This window comes from Scatophagus argus, chromosome 10, assembly GCF_020382885.2.
Source record: "Scatophagus argus isolate fScaArg1 chromosome 10, fScaArg1.pri, whole genome shotgun sequence".
In the NCBI taxonomy this organism is placed as follows: Eukaryota; Metazoa; Chordata; class Actinopteri; family Scatophagidae; genus Scatophagus; species Scatophagus argus.
In genome coordinates this window covers 16390241-16415886 of record NC_058502.1, presented here as the reverse complement: position 1 = coordinate 16415886, position 25646 = coordinate 16390241, and the positions used below count along the sequence as shown (strand labels likewise).

The 25646-nt window shown below is 42.5% G+C and overlaps 1 protein-coding gene across 8 annotated transcripts in view; it reads left to right on the top strand.

The window, feature by feature from the left end:
• lyst (lysosomal trafficking regulator) overlaps positions 1–25646 on the top strand; it is a 54802-nt gene that overhangs the window by 22226 nt on the left and 6930 nt on the right. For 4 of the 8 annotated variants that reach the window (XM_046401326.1, XM_046401332.1, XM_046401331.1 and 1 more), the window contains exons 6-39: positions 1849–2797; positions 2918–3103; positions 5313–5469; positions 7311–7522; positions 7635–7701; positions 8218–8327; positions 9031–9400; positions 9493–9649; positions 9777–9950; positions 10047–10207; positions 11182–11372; positions 11940–12185; positions 13010–13183; positions 14011–14160; positions 14917–15054; positions 15138–15336; positions 15429–15557; positions 16136–16760; positions 17783–17963; positions 18170–18339; positions 18500–18730; positions 18915–19081; positions 19927–20079; positions 20774–20965; positions 21056–21267; positions 21393–21602; positions 22002–22178; positions 22404–22480; positions 22588–22776; positions 23658–23803; positions 23900–23996; positions 24185–24246; positions 24434–24489; positions 24591–24743. In XM_046401326.1, coding sequence (XP_046257282.1) covers positions 1849–2797; positions 2918–3103; positions 5313–5469; positions 7311–7522; positions 7635–7701; positions 8218–8327; positions 9031–9400; positions 9493–9649; positions 9777–9950; positions 10047–10207; positions 11182–11372; positions 11940–12185; positions 13010–13183; positions 14011–14160; positions 14917–15054; positions 15138–15336; positions 15429–15557; positions 16136–16760; positions 17783–17963; positions 18170–18339; positions 18500–18730; positions 18915–19081; positions 19927–20079; positions 20774–20965; positions 21056–21267; positions 21393–21602; positions 22002–22178; positions 22404–22480; positions 22588–22776; positions 23658–23803; positions 23900–23996; positions 24185–24246; positions 24434–24489; positions 24591–24743 — 6868 coding nt within the window. The remainder of the gene's footprint in view (positions 1–1848; positions 2798–2917; positions 3104–5312; positions 5470–7310; positions 7523–7634; positions 7702–8217; positions 8328–9030; positions 9401–9492; positions 9650–9776; positions 9951–10046; positions 10208–11181; positions 11373–11939; positions 12186–13009; positions 13184–14010; positions 14161–14916; positions 15055–15137; positions 15337–15428; positions 15558–16135; positions 16761–17782; positions 17964–18169; positions 18340–18499; positions 18731–18914; positions 19082–19926; positions 20080–20773; positions 20966–21055; positions 21268–21392; positions 21603–22001; positions 22179–22403; positions 22481–22587; positions 22777–23657; positions 23804–23899; positions 23997–24184; positions 24247–24433; positions 24490–24590; positions 24744–25646) is intronic. The other 4 variants (XM_046401330.1, XM_046401329.1, XM_046401327.1 and 1 more) reach the window with 4 other exon arrangements.

Below are 25646 nucleotides of genomic sequence, written 5' to 3'. Positions count from 1 at the left end.
AGTTCAAGTTTAGCCTGTTTTATCAAAATTGTGCAGCTTCATTGAAACTTGAGGTATCAGCACACGAGCTAAATACAAAAAATATAATGTACATCTGGTATTATGAGCTATAAAGAATTTCCAGCATGGCCTGGAACATTGGCAACCAAATTGCAAAATTTATTTCACTGCAAGATCAAAATACTAACTTGTTTCTGATCAGGGTGAAACTACCCTCCCCTGCATACATCTGGTCAGTCTCATTAGGTTAAGACTGTGCGGCCCCACCTGGTGGTTCAGTCTGTTTAGTCAGTTTATTATTTGCTTTGTATATGCTAAACTATTTTCTTAATTAACATATGGATGCATAATTTTATTAAGTTCAACAGAATATCCAAAGTGAAATAATTACATAAGTAAAAGTTTATTGAAAAATGGAAAGTTCTGATGATCATGTATGTGACATTATTCCAGTCCCTGGTCTGAAGAAAAATCTGCTCACCATGAAGAAAGTGTTGTCAGAGAGGACAAGAATATTAGATAACTTGTAGCATATTCATAATGTGAGAAACAACTTCATAATCTGAAATGTCTGATGTTAGGTATACTGGCGCCACCGTGTAAATTTCGGTAGTTTGGGAGAGTTCAATTGTGACCTCATCCTACACCTATATAGGTCACATAATGGGGCAGAAGTCGTTTTACATCCCTTTTTATAGTGTGCACACACTTATTTAAAAGCCTGCCAACAGGAAAAGTTGCTGAGGTAAAGCTGAAAAACAAGTACTGAGCTGCGTATCATCTTCATCTTGCACTGCTCATTTTGCTTTCTGCATAACAGAACTCCAAATTTTTCAGAAGAGAGTGAGAAATATTCAGGCTAATTGTTAGTCACCTCAATGGACTTGCACACCACTAATGAAAAGAGGAAATGTTCTTAGAAAGCGGAATTAATCAGCGGCACATTAATTTGGAGGAAGCCAGGAGAAAGCATTTGAATTAGAGAAAAATAATCAACAGTTTTCTGTTTTCCTTAACATACCGTTTAAACAGTCTTGTGCTGAGATTAAAGTGTTTTTATTCTAGTCAGTGTATAATGTCACTACATCTCTTGAGTGTTGTTTTTCTCTGCCAAATGTTGATTTAACCTTCACTCAGAGGTGACACATTATTCTTTTAAGGTAATTTACCCTGCATTGTTAGAGTGTAATTTATTATTTATCCCTGCTTCAGTAGTGTGTGTATGCCAGTCGTAAACAAATTTGAAAGAGTAAAATGTCAGCTTTCTTTACTACATAATGTATGATTCACATTCAGATAACTTTGACACAATTTGACCGAAATTTATCTTTAATGTGGCTCACATAATAAATAACAACAACAAACCATGTTAGATAAGAAAGGTAATGCATTATAGTAAATAGGAACTACAAATATATCAGGTGTGTTCATGTGCGATGTTAGTGTCCTCCACAGCTAATTTATCATGTTAATAGAAAGTGACTCATTTAAAGGTGTTGTTGTGTCCTGGGGGATGTTATAGCTGCAGCCTGATGGTATGACATGAAATAAGAAGAGTGACAGCAGTGGCTTTACCTCTGAGTTTGTTAGATTAGGTGCCCTTTATTTTAATTGCTGGGAGGTCTTGGAGATTTTAAATATGTGAAGTTTGTGTCTGTCCTTTCTGTCGCCATATTATTCTTTTCCTTTTCCAGTAAGAGGCACATGCATATATGACTAAATGTTTATTAAGATGTTAAAAAGTGAATTATGACTCTTGCTACTTGCGCATATGTATATTGAGCTAGTCTCATGTTTATGTGCATTTTCTGTTTAATGTTGCTTAGTTTCGAATGTTTTCTGTTACAGGGTGATCAGAGACCTTTTTGTCAGTTGTAACGGACTCAATCAGGTGACTGAGCTTGTCTACCTAGACCAGACCCGCTCTTTGGCTTTGAAGGTGTTTGAGACTTTGATAATAGGCACTGGACACAAGCAAGTTGACGGGGTTCTTCAGGAGCTCGAGAGTGCTGATGCTGAAGAAAGGGAGGCTCTATTGGGCCTGGCTGAGGAATTGGGGTCTCGAGGGGTTGGAGAGGGTCCTCAGAGCCTCAGCAAGTTCTATGAAGGCCTAAAGGAGGCGTATCCACGCCATAAACACCGGAGTGGGCAGGGTCGTGGACCAGGACGCAGCCGAGCAGAGACCCATCTCCATGTTATCAACCTCTTCTTGTGCGTGGCCTTCCTCTGTGTCAGCAAAGAAGCTGATTCTGACCGGGACTCAGCCAACGACTCTGAGGACACTTCAGGTTATGACAGCACAGCCAGTGAACCTCTGGGCGGGCGACTGCCTTACCTGTCTCCAGACAGCGTGGCTCTGCCCTCCAAAGAGCAGGTACATCGTGCTGCAGATGTTTGGTCAGTGTGTCGGTGGATCTACCTGGCCAGCCCCTTGTTTCAGAGGCAGTTCTTCAGACTGGGAGGGCTGGATGTCTGCTTACGCCTCATGGCCATGGTGATTCAGAAGCTCTCTTGTAAGACCAAAGATGGAAAAGCAAAGAAGAAGAGGGACGGTAAGGGCAAAGGCAGCCTGGAGTCCACATCCTCGGCTACCTCACTTGGACCAGAGGAGTCAACCAATGAGTCAGCTGACACCCTTTGCACTGGTGCGGCTGAGGGAAAGACCAAAGATTCAGCAAAGAAGCTGGAGGAAGAGTGGCAACTACAAAGCATTCGTCTTCTTGAGGCCTTGCTGGCTATTTGTCTGCACAGTGCTAACTCAGCCCTGCAGAGGACAGAGCCTGAGCTCTCTTATCAGGTGAGTAGTTTAATGCCAGATTGATCAACTAATCCCTGACCACATCAGCCATTTAAGAAAAAAAAAGAAAAAACTTTCCCTGACTTCAGTGAAAAATGTCTCATCTCATCTTGTCTGCAGCTCCAGTCAGTGGAAGAGACTCTGTTCGAGGTGAGAGACCAGCTCTCTCGCTCAGGAGTGGTGAACTCTGACCTTGCTGTTCCTCTTTTTGACTCTCTGCTGAGAGTGGCCTTGGCAGAGGTGTCACCCAGTCCTGACCCCCCTGAGGAGAAGCCAGACAGGGTGAGTCCTGCCTTGGGAGAAACTGTGAGTGAAGTTACTGCATTTTTTCTCAAGTTTTTGTTTGTTTGTTTGTTTGTGTTTTGAGCCACTTGCATCAAGAGGCAAGTTGAGGTTATGGCCAGTCTGGCATCAGACACTAGATTCCTCTGCAGCTATGGCAGGTGCTCTTCATGTTCATTACAGGGCAAAGCTGTTGGCAGAAAGTTGCTGATCTTTATCTGTTCTGTTCTACTTAAAAAAAGTTTTTTATTTTAGTTTATAATAAAAACTAAATGTGTTTGTTTGTGCCTTGCGTGTAGATCCTATGCTACCTAGTTTTCAGTATAGTTACTCAGTTAGTCAATGTTGCTGCCCTTAGATTTGCCATAATTTAACTTGTGGCAAATGGGTTTGAGGCACTGACAGTCAGTCCCTTTTTGCACATAATTCCAATCTCTCTCCCTTGTTCTTTCTATTGTCAGTTCTAGGAAAAAATGCCAACTAGCTGCAGTGACACAAAGACCAAATTGTCACATTTCTACTTGGTTTCTCTGATTTGCTTGTTCAGTTGCTCTGTATTTTTTATTTTCTTTGTCCTGCCCTTTCATTAAAAATTTGCATTACTAGTTCCAACAAAGTGGCAAATGAGGGTGTCAACTGGCAAGAGTGGAGAGATCACACAATTTCCAACATGTGAGCGGAAAGCTTCTTGATATGAGCTCCCCAATGGTGTTAACTCGTCTTCCAGTGTGCCTGGCGTGCCGCTGTCAAGGCAACTGTTATTGTCAGGACTAGTGACCAATGCAGACATTAGCTTGTACCGCATATGCAGTGAAAAATGAAACATTTTCCCCATGGAATGAAGCCAACAGCATTCAGTCACCACATATGAATCATACCCTGGCCAAATGTGAATAGCGGTGGTGTTTATTTAGGATGCAACCATACAATGAAAGGAAAACAATTTTCCAGACAAGCGTCATCAAGCATCAGGGCAGCACTATGTGGTCACTCATAATGTGTTGCTAAGCAGCCATTATCTGAATGATATACACCAAAACAGCGGACATAAATAATGATACCCCTTGTTTAGACCAAGCAGTGGGTACAAACATGAGCAAGCATGGCCTCATTTTGAAATCACATCACGTCACTTTATTTTAAACAACAAGCAAACTTTGTTTTTGTTCTCCATGGTAATGTGTCTTCTTCCAACATAATACTCATAAACATGCAAAGAATATGTCTTTATATCGTGTCGTTAAAATGTTGTTATGTTCACACATGCTGACCATAGCTCACAGTAATGACAAAGGCCGATGAGGAAGTAAATCCTTCAGTCACAGCAGCTGCCGCCTCCTCTTTAGTGTCTCTACCACTGTATCACTGCATCAATGAATGATTCCCAAGATCGTATATGGTTAGGACCAAACGTTTAACTGCTTTTATTTGTTTCCATGAAGAAAAGAAGCAGCCTGAGAAGCTAATATTTTTTCTTTGGGTGTCGTGCCTGGTAGTAGATACTTCCCATCTCACAGCTGTAGATGTGTTTTTCTCAGGTTTTAAAATGCCTGTCTGACTAAGCCTGTTCCAGCACAGGAGGATTTGGCTTTTTATATAATAGATTTACCTATTTCCTAACAGCTTAGTTCCTTCTCAACAAGCCCAGCAGAGTGTGATGTTCACTTAGCCATTACAAGTTTGCACTATGAAGCTTCGAGATTACACTTTCACCACGAAGTTTGTCCACTAAAGGACTGTTCTTTGTAATGTTCACTTCCCCCTGATTAAATATCAAAGCTGCCTAGTTGTCATGTTGAAAGGAATACAGGTGTGTATTACGGTAAGTCTTTTCTTTGAGTTGGTAAACAGTTTAGAGTCTGAATGTTTACTCAGTTGCGAGTGTATGTGTGTGTGTTTGCCTACGTGCACATATGATGACTGACTGTTGGCATCAAGGAGCTCGGCTGTGTGAGCGCAAGTCAGCTGATATTTGTCTTATGACCAAAATCTTGTATTTTTTTTTCCCTCCTGATCACTTGAAAACATTTTGTTGACAATTTATTCGCTAATATTAGCGGGAGGGCGGCTGCTTGTCAAGCTTATTATGTTTTAATATCAGTTTTAGTGCAGGACTTTTAAAACCCGGATTGGGTAAGGTTTTGAAAATTAATTTTCGTCTGCCCCGTCTGTCTTTCTCTCTCTGACCCTCTCTGTCTCTCTCTTTCTCTCTGTCTCACTCTCTTACTGTCAGAAGGTCCAGGTGTTGGGAGAGGGGGCAGCCCCAGCAGGCGATCTTTCTGAGGAGGTGGACGAAGTGCAGAGCTGTGGTGTCAAGCCCCCCGGGGAGGAGGAGGGCTACGACGCTGACAGCGAAAGCAACCCTGAGGACATGGCCAAGCAGGAAGAGGGTAGGTCCACACTTACTGCCACATCTCACATACACATGTACAAACACACACACACACAGAGTCTTAACTCTCATTTACTCCTCATCAAGGATCCACACCTACTACACAGACCTGGCTCAGGCTGAGTTAACATTGCTTGCATTGTTTGCATTACTTATAAGTCTTGTAACTATTCACTGCAGGCTAATGTCTCACTGTTTTTACTTCCCTGGGGTTATTTTACTTCATGTTCTTCATCTTCTCTACCATTTATTTTTGTCTGTAATAAATGTCAGCTAGTATTGGATGGATTGCGCGGTCATGTTTTTCCTCTCAACCTTGAAACCCACTGATCTTAAGCCGTGAGAAATCTTGCTTTTCCCACTCTTGAATTGATCATTCAACACATTTGTTGAGTTATTATCATATATTATTAGACATTATTACATTTCAATAAGGTTACTGGAATGCAGTATGTTGCCTTTAACAGTATTATCTCAGTTTTTAAGCAATTGCCAGTGTAAAGAAAAACCCACATCCTCTTTTGGTTTGTTGCAAAGGATATTTTGCAATAACAAGTGGCTTGTTTTTATTGCGTACATATGACACTGCAGAAACAAGCCCGAGCTCTTTCCTCACAACAGCCTCTTGTGTCAGCTCTCACTCGCCACTGTGGTCTCGCAGGTTAAGAACGTGGTCTGGTTACACCCCTTTTTGCTTTTTCATCCCTTCAGAATAGAGTCATTGTTTTAAGGTTTTACAACTGCAGGCAACTATACTCAGTGGCCTCATGAGCTGGATCTTGTGACTTAAAGTCTGCATCAAATGGAGAGTTTAACTTCCTGGAGTGCTCTTATGTCCTGTAAAAAGAGTCAGCCTTTAATGATGACCTCATGCTAGACAAATATATTACTCCAGTGGTAATTTCTTGGCAATTACGCCATGCTGGCCATCCTCTGTCCTGTCTCTCCTAAACGCCAAACATTTTTGAACATTTTAGGAAAACCTAGGTTTTCTGTAACTAAAGTAATTGTAATAGATCTGCTTTTGAACAAACTGTAGCAGCATTTCAGGGTAGAAACCTCAAAGTCCTGCATCTTCCCTCTTCTCTCCCAGATTAAGATTTCCTGGCTCCAGTAACCGCTGTCTCCTCGCAATTCCGTACCTGACATCGCACACACTACATTTATTCTTTTTTTCCTAGTTTATTTCCTAGTGTCTTAACTGTATTTACACATTACCAGCTTCCTGTGTTTGATGCAGCCTATGAGAAAAGATTTTTTGGATGTTTTGTGAATTAATGATTACATTACATTTTCAAAACCATGGTGGAGAAAAGACATGAAGTGGCATTTTGCTGGAATTAAATTAAACCTCAGAGCAAACACAAGAGTTGAAATTTTCTGCAAAATGGAATGAAGTTATGGTGGTTTGGCAGTCACTGTAGGTCTTTGAGTTTATGTATACTGAAAACAGCAGGTATCTGGATGTTTGAGCGTTACATAGAGGCAAACTGTGAAGCTACGCAGGGAGAGAGAGCGAGCTTCATTAATAAAAAGGAGGTCCCAGGAGCTGTGTGAGAGCCTGCTGGGCTGCTCTCCTGTAAATCATGAGGGGACTCCCATGCTGCTCTGAGGCTGAGCACAGGACTGAGGCTAATTCATTTTTATGATCTGCCTCCGAGATGGGACGTTGCAGCTGAAGCAGGGAAAGCCTGTGGACCAGGAAGCTGTTTAAGTAACACAGCTTGCCAGCGTGTGTTTCTGTGTTGGCACGTTTGCTGTGATGTTTATTGTCTCCCCGTGTCTGTGCACAAGTCTCTTGTTTTGTCTCTGATCTTGTGCTTGTGGTGATTCTCCTAGGAGTAAAGGTGGAGTCTGCTGCGTTGCGTGGTTTTGCGGCGGTGGCTGATGGCCCTGGGCGTGGCGTGCTGCTCTTCCCAGAGATATGCATGATGGAGCTTCAGCTTCTCGCCACTGGCTCCCCAGACCTGGAAGTTCTGAGTCATGTGTTTCACAGCTTGCTGGGTGCAGTGCACGCCAACCGCCACAATGCTGCTTTGCTCTATGACCAGGTCAGACTGACTTCTTCTTTCTGCTGCTCTTGTGTGTATTTATGTGTATTTGTCTTCCTCTTTGCCTCAACTATGGTCTGATGAATATGACTACTTGTTCTGGTCCTCACAGGGAGGAGTCAGAACCATCCTGTCTGGCTTTCACAGCATCCTCAGCCAAACAGACCCTGCCTTTACAGGTTTGTCATTTCTTCTGGTTTATTTTTGCCTTATCTCACACTATAAGATATTATTCATGTGACATCTTGAGGGAAAAATCTGGTTTTGTTGCGTTCCAAAGAATTCTCTCTCCTGCTTCTGACATTTATACTGGGTCCTCAGGGTTCAAGCATCATACTCAGCGTGAATAACTTTAGCACTTTTTTGTGAAAAACTGTGCCCAATGGATTCATTTTTGTGATAGAATTTTGCATCATCCTATGGAAAATCCAAGGAAAACAAAAAAATTGCTCCATCCTCTTTGCCATGTTGGTTGAAACTTATTTTTTCTTGCTTCTGAGAATTCTTTATCTGTTATGCACTTACACCTGATGTCCTCATCTGTGGCCTTTTTGTAATTTTTCTTCCCAGAGATATTTTCTGCTGAGAGCAAAGCAGTGAATTTGTTTTCTGTTTTTCGCCTGTGCTGTTGGTAGTGCATGCCCAAGTGAATGAAAACGGTTTACGTAATGTGCTCTTCATTGGTCTACATTCAGATTGCCAGACCGTGCTAGTGGAGCTGCTGGTTGCCATGGTGAGCCAGCGAATCACAGCGGAGGAACTGGCTCTATTGATTCGGCTCTTCCTGGAGAAGACCCCACCCACTGTAAATAACTCTATCAGTCACTCAACATGTGCTGTTGGCTTACATTCAGGGTGTTGACACTGATAGCTTATGCCCACAGTGTCTGCACACTCAGAACTTGTTAGTAAGACGTCCTCCCTGACGCACTCTGTTCTCACTTTTTGATTCTTTGAAGCTCAAATCAACACATGGTAGTCCCCTGGGTTCACTCTGGTCTATATACAATTAACACCAGTGTGTGTGCAAAACAGATCTGATGCTAGAACTTATAACCACTGGTCTGTGTTTAGCTGGAATTCACCAGCAGACATCATTAATAACGTGTCTCCAAGAAAGAGGTTCCCGAAAGGGAAGATTTATTTTTAACCATGTGAACGTAATGACATGTGACCTGTAGTTAGTCTCTGTAAAAGTGAGACACATCAGTGGCTGCAGGGCTCACAAATAATGCTGTTTTATAACTTGTTTATTAAAACCCAGAGGTTAACAACAAGTTTAATGCTGAGCTGTTTTATGTGAATGACACTGTAAAAACAAGTCAACCGCTCAACAATTTAACTATGTGATTTTCTTCATTTTAATTAATTTAGTGATCCAAAAAAAAAGTTAATTGAAAAGTCATAATCATGCAGAGTTAGTATATATCTGTGAAGTGTCTTCTTAATTAAATCTAAATGAATAGAAATCCTGCTTCTCACTTCCCAATTGCTTTTTTTCCTGCCAGGAGATTTTACTTAAAGGCATCCTACAAATCGTTGAAGCCAACATGAATATGGAACCTCTTCACTTCCTGACCTTTCCAATTATCCTTGGGGCTTCGACACCAGGAGGGTTGTCTGCCGGCTCCAGACAGAATGGTGCTGCCGGAGGGAAAAGTGTTGGTTTGCTCTGGAAGGGCAAACTGTCTCCTGGACGCAGAGAGGAGGACTCAGAGTACCGTCCAAGTCACCTCCGTTCTTCTCCTTGGCACACTGCTCCTCTGCACTTGCCCCTGGTAGGGCAGAACTGCTGGCCCCACATGGCCAGCGGCTTCAGCGCTTCTATGTGGCTGAGGGTGACAGAGCAGGAGGAGAAAGATGAGGACAAAGACGAGGGTGAGACACAGATCCTTCACCGGGAGACTTTTATGTTTGAAATTCATAAATATGAACTGGTTTTTTAGATTCTTTATTCATTGTTCTTCCAGAAGAGAGTAACCCCCCTGCAGCTGACTCCCACCATGGCTCATCTCAGGCTGGGACAAGATTAGTGGAAGAAGGCCTCATTCACATTCTGTCCATGGGCTCCAAAGCACTGATGCTTCAAGTGTGGGCAGACTTCTCCACAGGCTCTCTCACATTCAGGTGAATTGCAGCATAGACTGCAGTCTCAAAGATGTGTGTGAAGAATGGGTTATTATTTTTCTTAGTAGTATTTATAAAGTATTTATAGTTTAGGACCTTGACGTATTGTAATATGCTGTTCCCTCAGGATCTGCATAGATCCAAACGATGAGATCAAAGCAGGACTGCTGGCACAGGCAAAATCTGGTGAAGAACTGCTCAGGGCAGGCCAATGGCAGCACCTTGGTCTCACTTACACCCAACAGCCAGAGGGCAAGAAGAACATTCGTGGCCGTGTGGTTGTCTGGGTGTGTGGCATCAGGTGAGCAACATGTGTAATAACAAGAGAAGAAATGAAGCTTTAAGTTTGGTTTAATAAATGACCATTGACATCCACTTTACCTGCTCTCTGTTTTAGGAAATGTGAGGTCTCTCTGGACTACACTCTACCCAGGAAGTCCAGTTTATCATCTGACAGCAACAAAACCTTCTGCATGTTGGGCCACTGTACACCATCATCTGGGGAGCTACTGAGGCAGAGCAGATGCTGGAGCATGGGCACTGTGCTTCTCTTCAATGGTATGACTCTTATTTATCTGACTCCAATCATGTGTCCTTTTTTTTAATTAATTTATTTATTTTTTTAAGTTACTTTATTAATCCCAAGCTGGGAAATTACTTCTCTGCATTTAACCCATCACTGATTGAAACACACACATGCAACATGCAGTGAAACATTCAGGAGTGGGTTGCATCAAGTGCCCGGGAGCATATTGGGGACTGAGTACCTTGCTCAAGGGCACATCAACCAGCTAATAGGGGGTGAGGACATTATCACTCCACCACACTCAAATTTTTCCTGCCCGTCCGGTGGGGGAATCGAACCAGCGACCTTCCGATCACAATCCGCTTCTCCAAACTGTAGGCCATGGCTGCCCCCCTTGATCAGTCAGTTGCTCATTACAACATGCAGTCGGTTTTAATCCCTTATGTAATTTCATCTCTTCAGCCTCTGTGCTGCTCCCTGGTGTTACTCGTTATTGCATTATTAGTTTGTGGTGCAGTTGTATTTTAAAGCATACCCAGTCTAGTGGCTGTAGAGGACTGCTGTGGTGTAGATTCTCTGGATTCTCTCGGGAGGCTCACTGAATACTTCTCTTGTTGCTTCTAATTGGCTGTGAATTGCTTGCCTCTAGGCGATCTCAACCTATGAACCCAACTGATGTCTTAAGACAAGCTTTAGCCTCTCTTCTGTCACTGGAATTCGTTATGTAGCATTGCCTTCTTGGAAAAGAAGTACTGCGAAGTTTCACGAAAACAAGAAATAAAACATCAAGTGCACCATGGCTCCTCAAGGGTCTTGCTTTGCAGCACATTATATGTTATTGCTGTATGTGTTATTTATGGAAGAATCTAAATCATTTAGACATGAGGTTTATTTAGGGTCCGTGTTGGATTTTTCCCAGTTCTGCATTCCAGTTTCCAAATAACAGAAATTTGTAGTGTTTGCCTCACTAGGAAAGGAAATGTGACTACTTGCCTCCATATTTCAGGATCTAGAATAGGATCTGAGGAGGCCCTCTACCTGTACACCAGCGGGCCTGACCTCACCTCAATCATGCCCTGCAAATATGGCAAGCCCAGTGTGACATTGTCCAAGTTTGTCACTGAGGAAGCCCTGAAGTGCGAGCATGTACAAGATCTTCTGATGAAGAACAAAGATGTGGACACAACAGCTTTGGTTGTAAGTCTTTGTTTACATGAAGCTTTAACTCTGCATCACCATCACAGCCCAAACCATGCACTGATAAAATATGAATTAGTCTAATGTTTTACTGTCACTGTTGTTTCATCTGTTACAACATTTCTGCATGTCAGTCCTGCTTTGTGATTCGAGGGCTTTGTAATCATAGCAAGTCCCTCCTATGTCTCATTTATTGTTTCATTTCACGGTGTGTGAGTAATGTGCTGTTCCAATTAGCTGTCATTAATGATACTGCACAGTTGGAAGTAATTTTTCCTCACTGGAAAAAGCTATTACTGTTAAGCTGCAGCTATTTCAGTAAGACTGAAAATAGTTTTTTCTCCCATTAAATGCTAATGGATTTATTGATAATAGCTCTGCTGGAAAAAAAGAAGGGAGTAAGACAAGAATGATTTTCCCTCCACATCTTTAGAGCTTTTGTGTTCAAACCAAGGTTGAATTTCACCAAAGTATCTGATACAGTACAAAATACTGCAAAGTGTAAAAAAAAAATTAAATGTTTCATTGCATGGAAATGATAATGGTGTGGATTGTGTTCCGGTACAGGAGAGCTTGGCCATAGTGTATGCACCCAGCAGTCCCAGAGTCTACACTATCTATGAGCCTGTCATCAGACTAAAGGGTCAGGCCAAGACGGTGGTTACCCAGCGGCCATTCAGCTCAAAGGAGGTGCAGAGCATTTCCCTGGAGCCAAACTCTCTCAGAGCTCTGCTCCCCACTGAAACCCAAGGCCTGCAGAGCGTCCTGCACAAGATTGGAGGAACAGGAAATTTTGTCTTCCTTTTTGCACAGGTAGGATGATCCATATTTTAAGTGGAGGTCTGTCTGAGTCAGAGGAGGTCATGATTCTTCTCAGCTGTTGTGATATCTCTGGAATCTAGTGGATTTTGAAAGGTGTGTTGGAGAGAGAGAGAATAAGTTATTTAATAAACCAGAAATAATTCAGTCAGTCACCTCACAGCAATGAAAATTTCATAAAAAAAGTCTCATAATTTCACCTATTGATGATTACTCCTTTGCAACTCCATTGCTAGTTAAGTACATCACGATTAGTCAGTGAGTCAATGAAACTTAATTGACAAAGATTTTGATAATTGTTTAATTATCAAAATTTTGGTTCCAGTTTCTCAAGTCTGAGAATTTGCTGCTTTTTCCTATATACTGTCACAGACCTGTTTATAAAGGTGCTCCAATGCTGCAAGGAAATTCATTACCCAGCTTAAATGCTAAATGACAAAGCTGTGTTATTTTACTGTATACTTTAAGTCAATGAATTACTGCATATTTGAACTGCATTTAGCTACTCATCTGATTCTGACAATGTGACCTAATTATTCCATCCATTTACAGGCCAACTGTGTGTGTAGGTTGAGTCTATCGTTGTTGTTGTGAAACTTACCAGAAGAGATCATTGTTTAAAGTCACTTTTAAAAACAGATTTGGATATTAATCTCCCGTTTGCTTTTGTGAGAACACAGTAACTGTGGCGTGAACAATGTGAAATGATGTTTGAGAAAAGAACTGCATCCTCGGGCCTGCATTGCTCACATTCATACCTTTGTTTCTGATCTCCTTCCTTCTTGCCTGTCCCTCGCCTCTGGGCCTGCGGTGTCCAGACGGTGGAGCTGAGCGACTGTGAGAAGACCCAGGCTCTGGCCCTGCGTGTGCTACTGTCTTTGTCCAAGTTTAACCAACACCGCATCCATGAAATGGACTGTTACCATGGTTACTCTATGATCCACCAGGTCCTCATCAAGTCCAAATGTATCGTGGGATATCATATGCTGAAAGTGAGTCACGTCTTGAACTTTTTGCATCCTTCCACCCACAGCCTCTGCTGATCTGAAACATTTTTAGTTTTTTTAAACCGTGAACCTGATCCAGCCTGACACACCGGTGCCTCTCTGAGCCAGTGTTGGTGATCCTGCTGTTACTTGACCCTCTGGATGTGTCTGTAATTGAACTGTGTGATGGCTGTGCACTGAAATGGATTCTGTCTGACTTGATGAAACACTGAGCTCCCGCAGAGTCACACAGCACCTCTGATTGCCTTTGTCACTTTAGGCTTTCACATACTGTATTGTATAGCGCCGAACTGTGCTGATTAGTGATATTAAACACTCATAATCATGTATGAAAACCTGTATAAAAAGGACCATGCTGTTGTACACTTGTCAGGTTTTTTTTTCATGTGTACTTTGCTATTTATACTACAAAAGAAAAATCTCTTTTAAGAAGGTGACCTTTTATTACATTATAACTGAATTCATGTGTCAAACAGATTAATAATGTAACTGCATAAGACTACAAGTTACTGTCTTACCTCAGTCTAGGTACCCAAAGGACTACAAGATTTATAACCACTGCAGTGAAGCTGGTCACAAATGATAGGGTTTGATCAATACAGGCAGGGCTGCTGAGGGAGTAAACGGCATTGGTTTTGACAGAGTGATAAGTGCTCCAAAAAAGTTCACGGAGAATTTACTACGTCTCGGCCTCTGCACTGTAAGGTTGTTTCTGGAGAGATAGCAAATATATTGAGGCATGTGTCTGGTGTGAATGAGTAAGTCATGGAAACACTGTCAAAGTGACTGTATTTCATATTCTGTCTTTCTAGACTTTACTTGACGGCTGTTGCAGTGAACCCATCCTCGTACTTGGGGGCGATGGGCAGTTCGGTTTGGACACAGAGTCTGTCGCTGTGGTGCAGGATATCAGGCTTCTCTCAGACATCCTGTTGGACTGGAAGATCTGGGCCAAGGCTGAGGTACACACACATCAGCCCAGGATCGGTCATGCTTCATTAGTGACAGGGAAAACAGTGTCTAACAAAATTAGACAAAATGACAGAATATACACACATTAAGCACATTCAAAGACAAGTTGTTAAAAAAGAGACATTTAAATTATTTTTCATTTTAGTCACAGTAAAACTACAGTGGGGATAAACTGATACTCAAGATGATTTGCTGTTGTCTGTCATCAGACATGAAGCTATTGAAAAATGTGGAAAAAGAAACATTAAAGTAAAGCTGAATGGCTTTGATGTAATCTGTACATTTGCAGTTTCTCCCACGGTCTGTAAATTTATTAACATTCATTCCTGATGAGGGCAAGAAAGCTCAAAACATCATCATCTAAAGATGAGCTGGTAATAAATTCATACATGTTTCTCCAAACATCCCCTGGCCTGAATTTAAAAGTAGTAAATTGGTTTGAACTCATTTTCTCCTTGTTATTATGTCCCAACGAACCCAGAAGTTTGTGGAGGAAACACTAATGGACTGCTAATCAGAGTTCCACCCAGCTTTTAGTGTGTTGAAAAAATAAACACTGATAAAATCAAAGAGGCAAAAATAATGAGTTCTAAATGTTTTGCATTCTGTGCGGCCCTGTTTTTCTTTGCTGATTCCATTGTTCCATAATTGTACTCACAGCCATAATTGTATCCATTAGATGCTGAAGAACCAGTTAATGTGTTTGTGTCTCCTTTGTCATTCACTGTTGGTGTTGTTTCTGTCAGTGCGGAGTGTGGGAAACACTGCTTACTGCCTTAGAGATCCTGATCAGGGTGCACCACCCTCATCAGGTCTTCAACATCCGTCAGTTCCTCAAAGCCGAAGTCGTGCATCGCTTCCTTCTCACCTGCCAGGTGTTACTGGTAGGTCACTGTCACAAAGTCTCTATAGCAACACATTTCATGTCATCAGAGACTGTTTCTGACCGCATTATGTTTGTCTTAAGGAGCACCGGGACGAGCATTTGACTGCCATCCCACAGGAAGTTTGTCTGTCATTCGTCAAAATCATCCAGGAGGTGCTCGGCTCTCCTCCAGACATGGACCTGCTGAAGCTGATCTACAACTTCCTTCTGGCTGTTCACCCACCGACCAACACCTATGTCTGCCACACTCCATCCAGCTTCTACTTCTCACTACACATAGGTGAGGAAGCAGCACTGCTGAAAGCAGCACCTCTGCATTGAAGAGCCTTAGATTTAATGCACTGAGTTCTTTTGATGTCTCTCATTTGTCAGATGGGAAGCTGTACCAGGAGAAGGTGCAGTCCATTATGTACCTGAGACACTCTAGTAGTGGAGGAAAGTCCGCCAGCAGCTCTGTGGTGTCACTCTCCCCGACTGTCTTCACTGATGCTCCCCATGAAGGTACAGCTGCTTAAAAAAGATGTATTCTGACTGCTGCTCTTAGCAGCGGCTCTGACAGAGCCCATCTTTGTAATAGATCTTAAATATCTTTCTATTTATGCCATTTTAGCTCTTTTATTTCAGCTTTTAATTTTCCACTTGGGTTTACAATCACAAGCCTCATTGTCAGCATAAGCTTGCTTTGAATTTTATGATTTCTTGTAAAGCACTTGATAATTTTAGGAAAGGGCTGTGCAAATGACACTGATTTGATTGAAATACTGTACATACATATACATACATATTGTACTGTACATACAATACAGTACATTGTGCTTAATTAGCATTTCCTGCACTGACCCTGTTTACAAAAGATATATGTTTCCTGTCTCAACACAATTGCATTCGCTGTATTGTCAGTGAACAGCCACAGTTCTACATTGCCACATCATGCCCTTCTTTACAGTCACAGGTCTATCATCATTACTATTTGCACTGAAAGAATTGTATAGTGTGCCTGCATACAAATAAGGCCTGTTGTTGCCTTCAGTTATCAAGTCTTCATAATTTATACGTGCTCATTTTGTTCTCTTTTCCAGGTCATCTCCCTGCTCCTTCCCCTGAACACGGAAGTGATGATCAGATGTTACGCCCTCCTAGTCTGGCGCCATCACCGTACTCCTCCCCTCTACTGACACCTCGACTCGGACATGGTAGCTCAAATGAAGCAGTTGAAGGTGACCGGGGCTCCCTCGCCACTCAGCAACATCTCGGTAGCACAGAGACGCTGAAGAAGGGCGGAGGTGATGAGCAGCTCCTGAGTAGTTGTGAATCAGCCAAGACAATCTGTGACTCTAAGGACATAGGTGAAGGAGGAGCCCTGCGGACCCCTTCCATTAGCGTGGAGGAGGAGCGGGATGAAGCAGCAGAGGTAGACAGTCTAGCAGAGGGCAGCGTTGGGGTGGCAGAGTCTGAGGACAAGTTTGACTGGGCCAGTGATGAGGCGCCACGCCGCCCGGACAGCCTGAAAGGCATCCATTCCTTCCAGAGGAGCCACAGCAACCTGGCCAGTCTGGGCCTGGCCTTCCCAGCTCCAAATGGCTCATTGGCGATTGGTCGTTGGCCCAGTGCGGCTGACCGGGGCTCCATGCCTGAAGACTGGGAGAGCTACACCTACTCTCCTGGCTACGAGAGGGTGCACAGCAAGACTGAGTCTAATGACAGGTATGCTGCCGTAGTAGCCAAGTGGATACTCAGTATCATTACTAATATTTAGAAAATGAATTAAGTCAGCTCCTAGCAAACATTGGCCAGTCTTTGAATGATTAAGCACCAACAGTCTTTTTCAGATTTTTATCTAATTGCATGTCCATGTGGGTTTTGTTCAAGTACACAACTTCATAAAAGGTAAATAGCTCTGCCACATTATATCTTTGATAAAGAAGGCCCGTGAAGGGATTTGTTTAATCTAAATATAGCATTTGTTCTGGTAATAGTCTTTAGCCAACTTTGAAAATGATTTGTACTGCAGTGACAGTTGGCACTCATTTCCACCTGCCATCCAGCCGCTTATTTAAGATGATAGGAAATTAAAAAAAGATTGTTCATTGCTCACCAAAGTCTCTTTAGTCTTTTTATTAGTCACAATGTGGGATGTGTGACATTAAGACATCTGCTTTGGTTTGCTGATGAATTTCAAGCTGTGTAGAAAACCTTCAAGAAAAAAAAAAGTTCTAAGTCTAAATTTGTGACAGGTGTTTGTTTTATATTCTGTTTTTATCTGGCAGTGTGGCAGTGAAAACAGATCATTTCACCAATGTCTCTTCACTCATGAGTACTCATTTGGTTGTGTGTTCTTTGATGTGAATAGGCTCTGTTATGACTGATGTAAGCTTTATTACTCAAAACAAAATGTTCACTCCCAGTTCTCCAAAAAACCCAAAGATTTATATATATCTATATAGATATATATAGATGTATATCTATATATATAAATATATATATATATATATATATATACACACACACACACACACACATTCATCAGCATTTTGTTAGCAAATATTTGTGTCTATGATGATGATGGGATGATGATGAAAATGGCTCATTTGAACAGCCAGTCTCTTTTTACCTTGTTGCATACATGACAAGTGATACTTGTGTCAAAACACACCCTAAATATTATTTAGAAAATAAAATAAAATCAACTGGTTCATGCACAGTAAAGTCTAAGCTGTGTTTCTCAGGTCCAGCACTGAGGACTGCCTGGTTCTGATCTGCTGTGGACTCTATGATCTTCTGAGGGGCATATTGCTGCTGTTGCCTGACCTCATGCTTGAGGAGGTGATGGACAAGCTTATCCAACCAGAGGCCCTCATTGTTCTGGTCAACCATTCATCACCTCTCATCCAACAAGGAGTCATGAAGGTTGGTTCATTGTTGGTTCATTCATATGACACATGTTGAGATTGTTATTGTGAAAGATGTTCATTCCCTGTGCCTCAAAATGGAAATACAACATTTTGGACTCTGAAATTGATGTCAGCATGTTAGTAAAGAAACACAATATATTGCCAGTCTTAAGGCAGTGCTTTTCTGAAGTTACCTCATATTCTTTTGCCTTTCTCTCCTAGCTACTGGATGCCTATTTCAGCAGAGCCCTCAAGGAGCAGAAGGAGAAGTTTTTGAAGAACCACGGCTTCTCACTGTTGGCCAATCAGCTGTACATCCACCAAGGCAGCCAGGGGCTCCTTGAATGCTTCCTGGAGATGCTGTTTGGACGGCCAGTGGGCCTTGAGGAAGAGTGAGTCCACAGGGACAGTGTACATCTAGCGCACCATAGGATGAATGTTTTATCTTGTAATACTATGCATAGAATTGTCTGCTGTGTGAATAAATGTCTATGATGTACACATATTTCTGCTGGTTTTACCACTGTTTTTCTTCTCTGTATTGTTTTCCAGCCTGGACCTGGAGGAAATGGAAAATATCTCACCCTTCAGAAAGCGCTGTATCATCCCAGTGTTGGGTCTTATCGAGAACTCCCTGTATGAGAACTCCTTGGTGCACAACATCTTGTGCATGCTGCTGCAGCTCCTCAATGCCTGCCCCAAGCTGGCAGACATCCTGCTAGATCACGGGCTGCTCTATGTGCTCTTTAACACTCTCTCCACCCTCAATGGCATGGAGAATGGGTACGGCTGCCAGAATAAGAGGATGATTCATTCAAACACCTCCATGGGTTCATGGGTTTTTGTCTTGAAGCTTTGAGCCATGAATTAAATCATTAATCCTCTCACTGTTCATTGATCTGGTATATGTGAGTGGCAGGCTTCCTATGCTTCATTTTTCTCATTCTTCCTTGTCCTCCCTCTGCAGTATTCCCCTGAATGACTACAAGCTCCTGGTGTGTGACATCCAGCAGCTGTTAGTCGCTGTGACTATCCACTCCTGCAGCTCTTCAGGGTCCCAGTACTTCCGCATTATCGAAGACCTCATTACCTTGCTGGGTTTCATGCAGACCAGCAAGATGCGTCGCACACAGGGTGAGGACTGGATTTCTGAAATTCGGCACACATGTAAAATACATCAGTGTTGTCATCAATTATGCTCTGCGGTTCTGAATGATATCAAGCTGTCAAGCTCTACTGCAGAAAGCTGGGCTGTCTCTTCGTTATCTACAACTGCAGAGTGGAAGCTCAGTAGAGCAAAAATGTAACTTGAAAAATATCTCACATTTCCATCTTCTCACTAAATGGTTTTCTCTCATTTTTCCCTAAATTTGCCCTCAGAAAAATTATTCTTTTGTCTCTTCCCTAGTAGCTCTTATTTATTTGCTCTTTTTTTTAAATCTGATATAATCATTCTTTGATCACAGAAACATTACAAAGACATTATGGCTCTGTACATAGCAATGTTTTATTTTTGGTTCTTTGTCATTGTGGTATTGTACTCGACTGAATTACTGCCCTCATTGGACCTCGTGCCTGAACTTTTTTGTATCCTACGCTTCTCTTTTATTCAGTCTTATTCAGAAAACCCTCTTTAGCTGCACAAACTCATTTCGGTTTGACTAAAGCCACTTGTTCATTAGGAGGTATTGGTGAGATTTGATTGTTAGCATAATTGACCACCTCTAGTTGCTGTCTGGGGTTATGCAGCCCTTTTTGTGGACAAGTTTCATTGTTAAAAATGTTACCTAAGAGTAAAACGAAAAATTTAAATGTGTGTGTGTGTGTGTGTATGTATGTCTGTATTCTGGTAATGTGTCTGAACAATGTGTCTGTCACAGTGCTCATGCATGGTTCTTGCACAAATTTTATTGTCAGTCTCTCACGAAGAGCATCAGGTTAACGTCATGTTCATTGTGTCTTGTTTGTTTTTCCCCCAGAGATGGCAGTGGCATTGCAGTTTCGTGTCCTTCAGTCAGCGATTGAGTTCATAAAGACGACAGCCAATCAGGAACCTCAGAAGCTGAGCAGCTCAGTTAATGCACCGAGCTCTCCACATCACGCCATCTATCAGAAGCGCAAAAGCATTGCCGGTGAGTATTTCAAGCTGTTGCTTTAGTAGAAATTGGGTTCTTCTGATCCAGAGTGTAGAGGCAGAAATAACCACCATGTGTTTTCATGCATATCACTTCTTCACTCTCATTTGTCTGTTCATTGATGCTGTCCCCATCCCGATCTGAAGGTTCCATTGCCATGAAAGACTCCATTATCCCCCGCATCCCCAGACAGCACTACTGCTCCTATGGCCAGATCCCCTTGTCCCCTCCCTTCAGCTTCTTGTCCCAGGACTCCCCCCTCCCCTCCCCCTCTGGAGCGCCATCCTACATGCTCCACTGTGACACAGGTAGCTCGGTCTGCTATCCACGGCGGAGAACATCCTCCCTGTCACGGGGCATGTCTCCCATGTTTGCTGTGAACTCACTGTTTGCCCCAGCACTTGCATCTGGGCTTAATTTGCCCAGTACCCTCATGTGCTACTGGTGCTTTAGTGTGTGCATGTTTCAATGCTTAACTCAATCAGACTTAAGCATTTTAGCGCAGATGGCATTTTGTTCAGTGAATCTTTTTAATCTTTTCTGTGTTCAGTGATTTATGAGATATTTGCATAACCCAACTCTGAACTTGAAAGGAAATAAGCAACTGTGCTTCCAGTTACAAATGGAGTGTCATCATGTGCATCCAGTTTGTGTTCTCAAACCTAAGCATGTACCAATATTGGGCTTGTAGGCCGGCGCCGGTTTTCCCTGGCCCAGACTGACTCTCTCCTGATGCGGATGCGCTCTGTAGCCAGCGATGAGCTCAACCAGATGATGCAGAGGAGGATGAGCCAAGAAAACCCCATTCGTGCCAGTGAGACTGAGTTTGTCCAACGGCTGCAGAGGCTCGTGGTTCTTGCTGTGAACAGACTGATTTATCACGGTACAAATCTTTCCTACAGTCCTCTGTTTATTCCTTTGCCTCACATGAGCGTAAACTGAACTTGCTATCAAATCCCGGTTCTCATTTCAGATGTGAGTCAGGACTTATTTGACCTGCTGAATATTCCCGACTCTCCAGATCAACAGCTTTTCACACCAGATCTAGGTGATCAACCACAGGAAGAGAGTGGCTCTGCCTCCATCCCACACTCTCCTACTCCCTTCACCCTGCCGCCTGCCAGCAAGAAGAGCTTTCAGAAAGATATCCTCAAACTCATGATGGATGGAATCAAAATTAGCCTGGTATGATGATAGTCAGAAAGAGGCTTTATCACATTGTAGTTTAACCTTTTTGTTTTTTTTTATTAACCTCAAAAGAGTTGACTGCTATGTGACGCGATCTTGTGTCGATGGTTGTGATCTCGCAGGGCAGCATGGGTCGGGGAGGAGCCCCCCATCAGCAGTGGCGAAGGATCCTGTGGTCCTGTCGGGACACTTTTCGGGTGCAAATCGGCCGCCTGCTTGTGCACACTCTCAGCCCTGCGCTTCCCCTGTCTGACAGGAAGGATGCACTGGAGTTTGTGTTTGATTCCAGACATCTGGATATTCTCAAGGAGAGCCTCAGCCCGGGTCTAGAGGTCAGTGTGACGAAAATGTACCATTAACATCTATTTGCTATGTTACATGTCAGCTTGGCTTTTGCTCAGTGCCAAGTGTCAGACCCCAAAATGATCTGTTGGTCATTTTTACCTACCCAGTCGAGAAAATCTTTCTTTCTTCTGTTGTTTGTCTACTTGTTTCAGTGAAAGATGTGGGTGAGTGTACAGTACGTTTGCTCTGTCATTTCAAGTCTTTAAAATAAGGTTTTAAAATAACATCAGTGCTTCAAGTGCTCTTCTTCAGGGGAGTTCTTTCGCTCTGCATCGAACTCTCAGGGTCAGCTTTAGGTGGACGAGGCTCGTCTCCTGTCCATCACTGTATCTGACTTGTTTCAAACACAAATGAAATTTTAATGTGCTTTCCCATTTCACACTCAGCATGGCCCGAAGCTGTCACTGTACCTGTACGAGATGCTCCACGATCACAAGGACAGCCTCACCAAAGACGAGCAGAACGCCGTGGGTGCATTCATGACCTCACTCAAGCTTTGTGGCCATCGCTGTATCCCACCCAACACTCCACACAAACAAGATTTGCTCAGAGCCATAAAAGAGGTAAATCCCACAAAGACGCAGAGGTTGTTAAATGGAAGGAAAACCGTTTCTAAGTCTTTTTAGTTTAGCTTCATTTGCTTGTTCAGTAGTATGAAACATCCACTTCTGTGCTGGTGGAAAATGTTGGTTGTTCACAAATGTGAAATGCTACCTGTCAAGTTTCTCTTTAACCAGAGAATAAGGCAAATGTGTATGAAGAACTGGTTCCCTTCTAATTTTTCACAGGAAAAAATCAAGTATGAAACAGAAGAGAAAACAAGCAAAGTAGCGTGGGAAAAGAAAATGGTCAACACTCAAAGGAAGTGAGTTGGGGCTTTTTTTCTTGATGTTCCATATAAGAAAATATTGGTAAGAATCATGTTTTTGTTCCAATTTTCTGCTCACTGCATTATTTCTTATCTCTCTGCAGTCTTATCCAGAGGCTGGATGGAAAGTCCAAGGACATTTCCAAGATTGCAGCTGATATCACTCAGAATGTGTCTCTGCAGCAAGGCATGGAGAGAAAGAAAGTCATCCAGCACATCAGGGGACTCTACAAGACTGACCTCAGTGCCAGCCGCCACTGGCAGGAGCTGGTGCAGCAGCTCACGCATGACCGGTGGGCATCAAAGTTTATCTATCACAAGAGCTTATGCAATATTAGAGCAGAGTGCAGTAATAAAATTGTCACTTTGATGATGATAATTGTTATTTGAATGGTGAAAGTGTTTTTTCTTGTCCTTTATAAAAACAAACTATAAAGAAAATGACAGCCTTAAAACCTTGAAATAAATATATTTGAATAAGATAAAAGATATACAGTGAGGCAGGATTTTAGAAAAATAGGGCAAAATTCACAGCCATGCTAACACATCTGTGCTAATTCACAGCTCAGAGCTAACTGCTAACATCTGCATGCTAATATATTTACAATTGACAATTCCAACATACTGGTGCTAATTAGCTGTAGTGTTCAGCATTTTCACCATCTCAGTCTAGCATGCTAGCATTCAAATATTTGCTGAGTGGCAATGAAATTTTGACCTGCAGGTGGTACCAGATCAAATAAGTGCTCACCAAAATTATAACAATTGATTCCAAGGAGGCCACGAATGTCTTTTCAATGCAATCCATACAATAGTTTCTTGACTCAAGTGATTGAACGATTGGTCGACAAAGGTACCCATACTGCCGCGTCTGTAGAAGGGCTAAAACCTGATGTTGTCAGTCCAAAGTCTCAGTGACTGTGGTCTAATGTCACATCTCCCTACACAACAAAGTTCTTTATTAGTGGCTTTCATACACAGTGACCCTACAAACTTGCCAATTTATGTGTGATTTTTAGAATATAACCTCCTTCTCACAACCCCATTTCCTAAAACATTACTGAGGATGTGACCCCTGTGTCCTCAATGTGCTCCTATGGGCCTGCAATGAGGTTAGTTCTGTATTGATGTGAGTAGACAGAGTGCTTGACAGGGCTATAACGGTCTCTTTCAGTACGGTTTGGTACGACCAGACATCCTACCCAACGTCCTGGCAGCTGGACCCCACCGAAGGGCCGAACCGAGAGCGACGGCGGCTCCAGAGATGCTACCTCACTATTCCTAACAAATACCTGCTGAAAGACAGACGCAAGCCTGAAGGTGAAGAAACCCATTTATTTGTAACAATATGGCAAAATTCTGTATAGTTCTAGCGTGTGGTATTTATTGTCCTTAATCTGTCCTCCATATGTTTAGAAACAGCAAAGGCAGCGTTGTCCTTCCTGTTTGAAGATCAGACCCACTCCTCCTTCTCCTCTACTGTCAAAGACAAAGCCACCAGTGAGCACATCAGGTATTGTACCTGTCTGTCTGTCTCTGCGTGCCTGTAAGCCTTTAGTAAACATCATATCCCTCTAAGGTAGCCAGGAGGATGTGAAGAAGACTCATGCATGTCTCATCAAATCGTGCGACATTTGAGTGGTGTGCTTGATTAATTCAGATGGTGTATTTCTTGTGTGATAAATATCTTTCTGTTCTTAGATTCACCAGACGGTGCATCAGTGTCGCCCCCTCCAGAGAGACAGCAGGGGAACTACTTCTGGGTAAGACACTGTCCATCTCTCACAGCTGCCCCATGCATAATACAGTCAGCCAGTCACAAGGAACATAGAGTAATGTGCTCTCTCTGAGGCCCTTGAGAATAAGTGTTAGTTATTCAGTGGTGGAAGCTTTTGTTTGTCTTGCTCTTAGTATGCAAAGTCTCACTCGCCCTGTGCTGTTTTTTCTCAGGAAAGTCCGGGATGTACTTTGTGGAGGACAACGCAGCTGATGCTCATGACAGCCAGGTAAAGCCAAAGGACTGTTCAGGATTATTGTCAGCCAGAGGGATGCATTATGTGAGTCAGCCTGGCTACTCGACAACTGATGTGTTTATGTGTTCGGACAGAGCCTTCATGGGGAGACCGAGGCACCGTCTTTCTCCTGGACGTATGAGGAGATCAAGGAGGTGCACAAGCGCTGGTGGCAGCTAAGAGACAATGCTGTGGAGATATTCCTCACCAATGGCAGGACCCTGCTGTTAGCCTTTGACAACACCAAGGTGAGGCAAAAAGACAAGTCACATGGAATAAAAATGAAAGAAGCCTGGAAACAAATGCTTAAATGAATGCATGAATGGCATTCAGTAGATGTTCTGGTATGTTTTGCTTTAACTGTTTTATTTCAATATAGCAGAGGACTGCGTTGGTTTATCATCCATAACAAGAGTAGCCAGAATATCACAAGATAAAAATTCAGACTGTGTTTCATATGAAAATGAAAATGAATCCACACAGAATGGACTGTGATAGAAACAACCAGATGAAAGTCTGAGGTGATGCTCAAAGGAGTATAGTAGTAAGGATGCATGAATGGAATAGACAAAATCATGCAACTTGGGAAAAAAGAAAAAAATTCATGTTTATAGTTAACTGTGGAATGACCTTTAGTATTCTATTCCTGATACCTGTCGAGTTCTGTAGTGTTCTGTCCCAGTATTATTAAAAGTATTATTAATACTTTTAGTGAAATACTGACAGAATATTACAGTATGATTGAATAGCTAAATTCTGAGATCATTTGTGGTTTGTCTGTTTTCTGCACAGGAAACAAAAAGATTTGTTGTCCTCACATTGTCTGTGGACTCGTTGATACTTTTTAATGACATTCGCCTAAGTCTCAGCCATACTTTGTGCTAATTACATGTAGCACGTGCTGACATGTTACAATGCTAAACTAAGATGGTGAAAATGTTTATCGTTATACCTCTTAACACATGCATGTTAGCATTGTCTTTACATGCATATCAGCATTTGGCCCCAAGCCCTGTTACCCCTAAGAACAGCCACTAACTTAAAGTATGTTTTGGGGTATTTTATGCGTTTATTGATAGTCAGTCAGCGGAGACATGAGGGTAGAGAGTGATAGGGATTGACACATAGGTCCCCTGTGGGACAGGAATGTA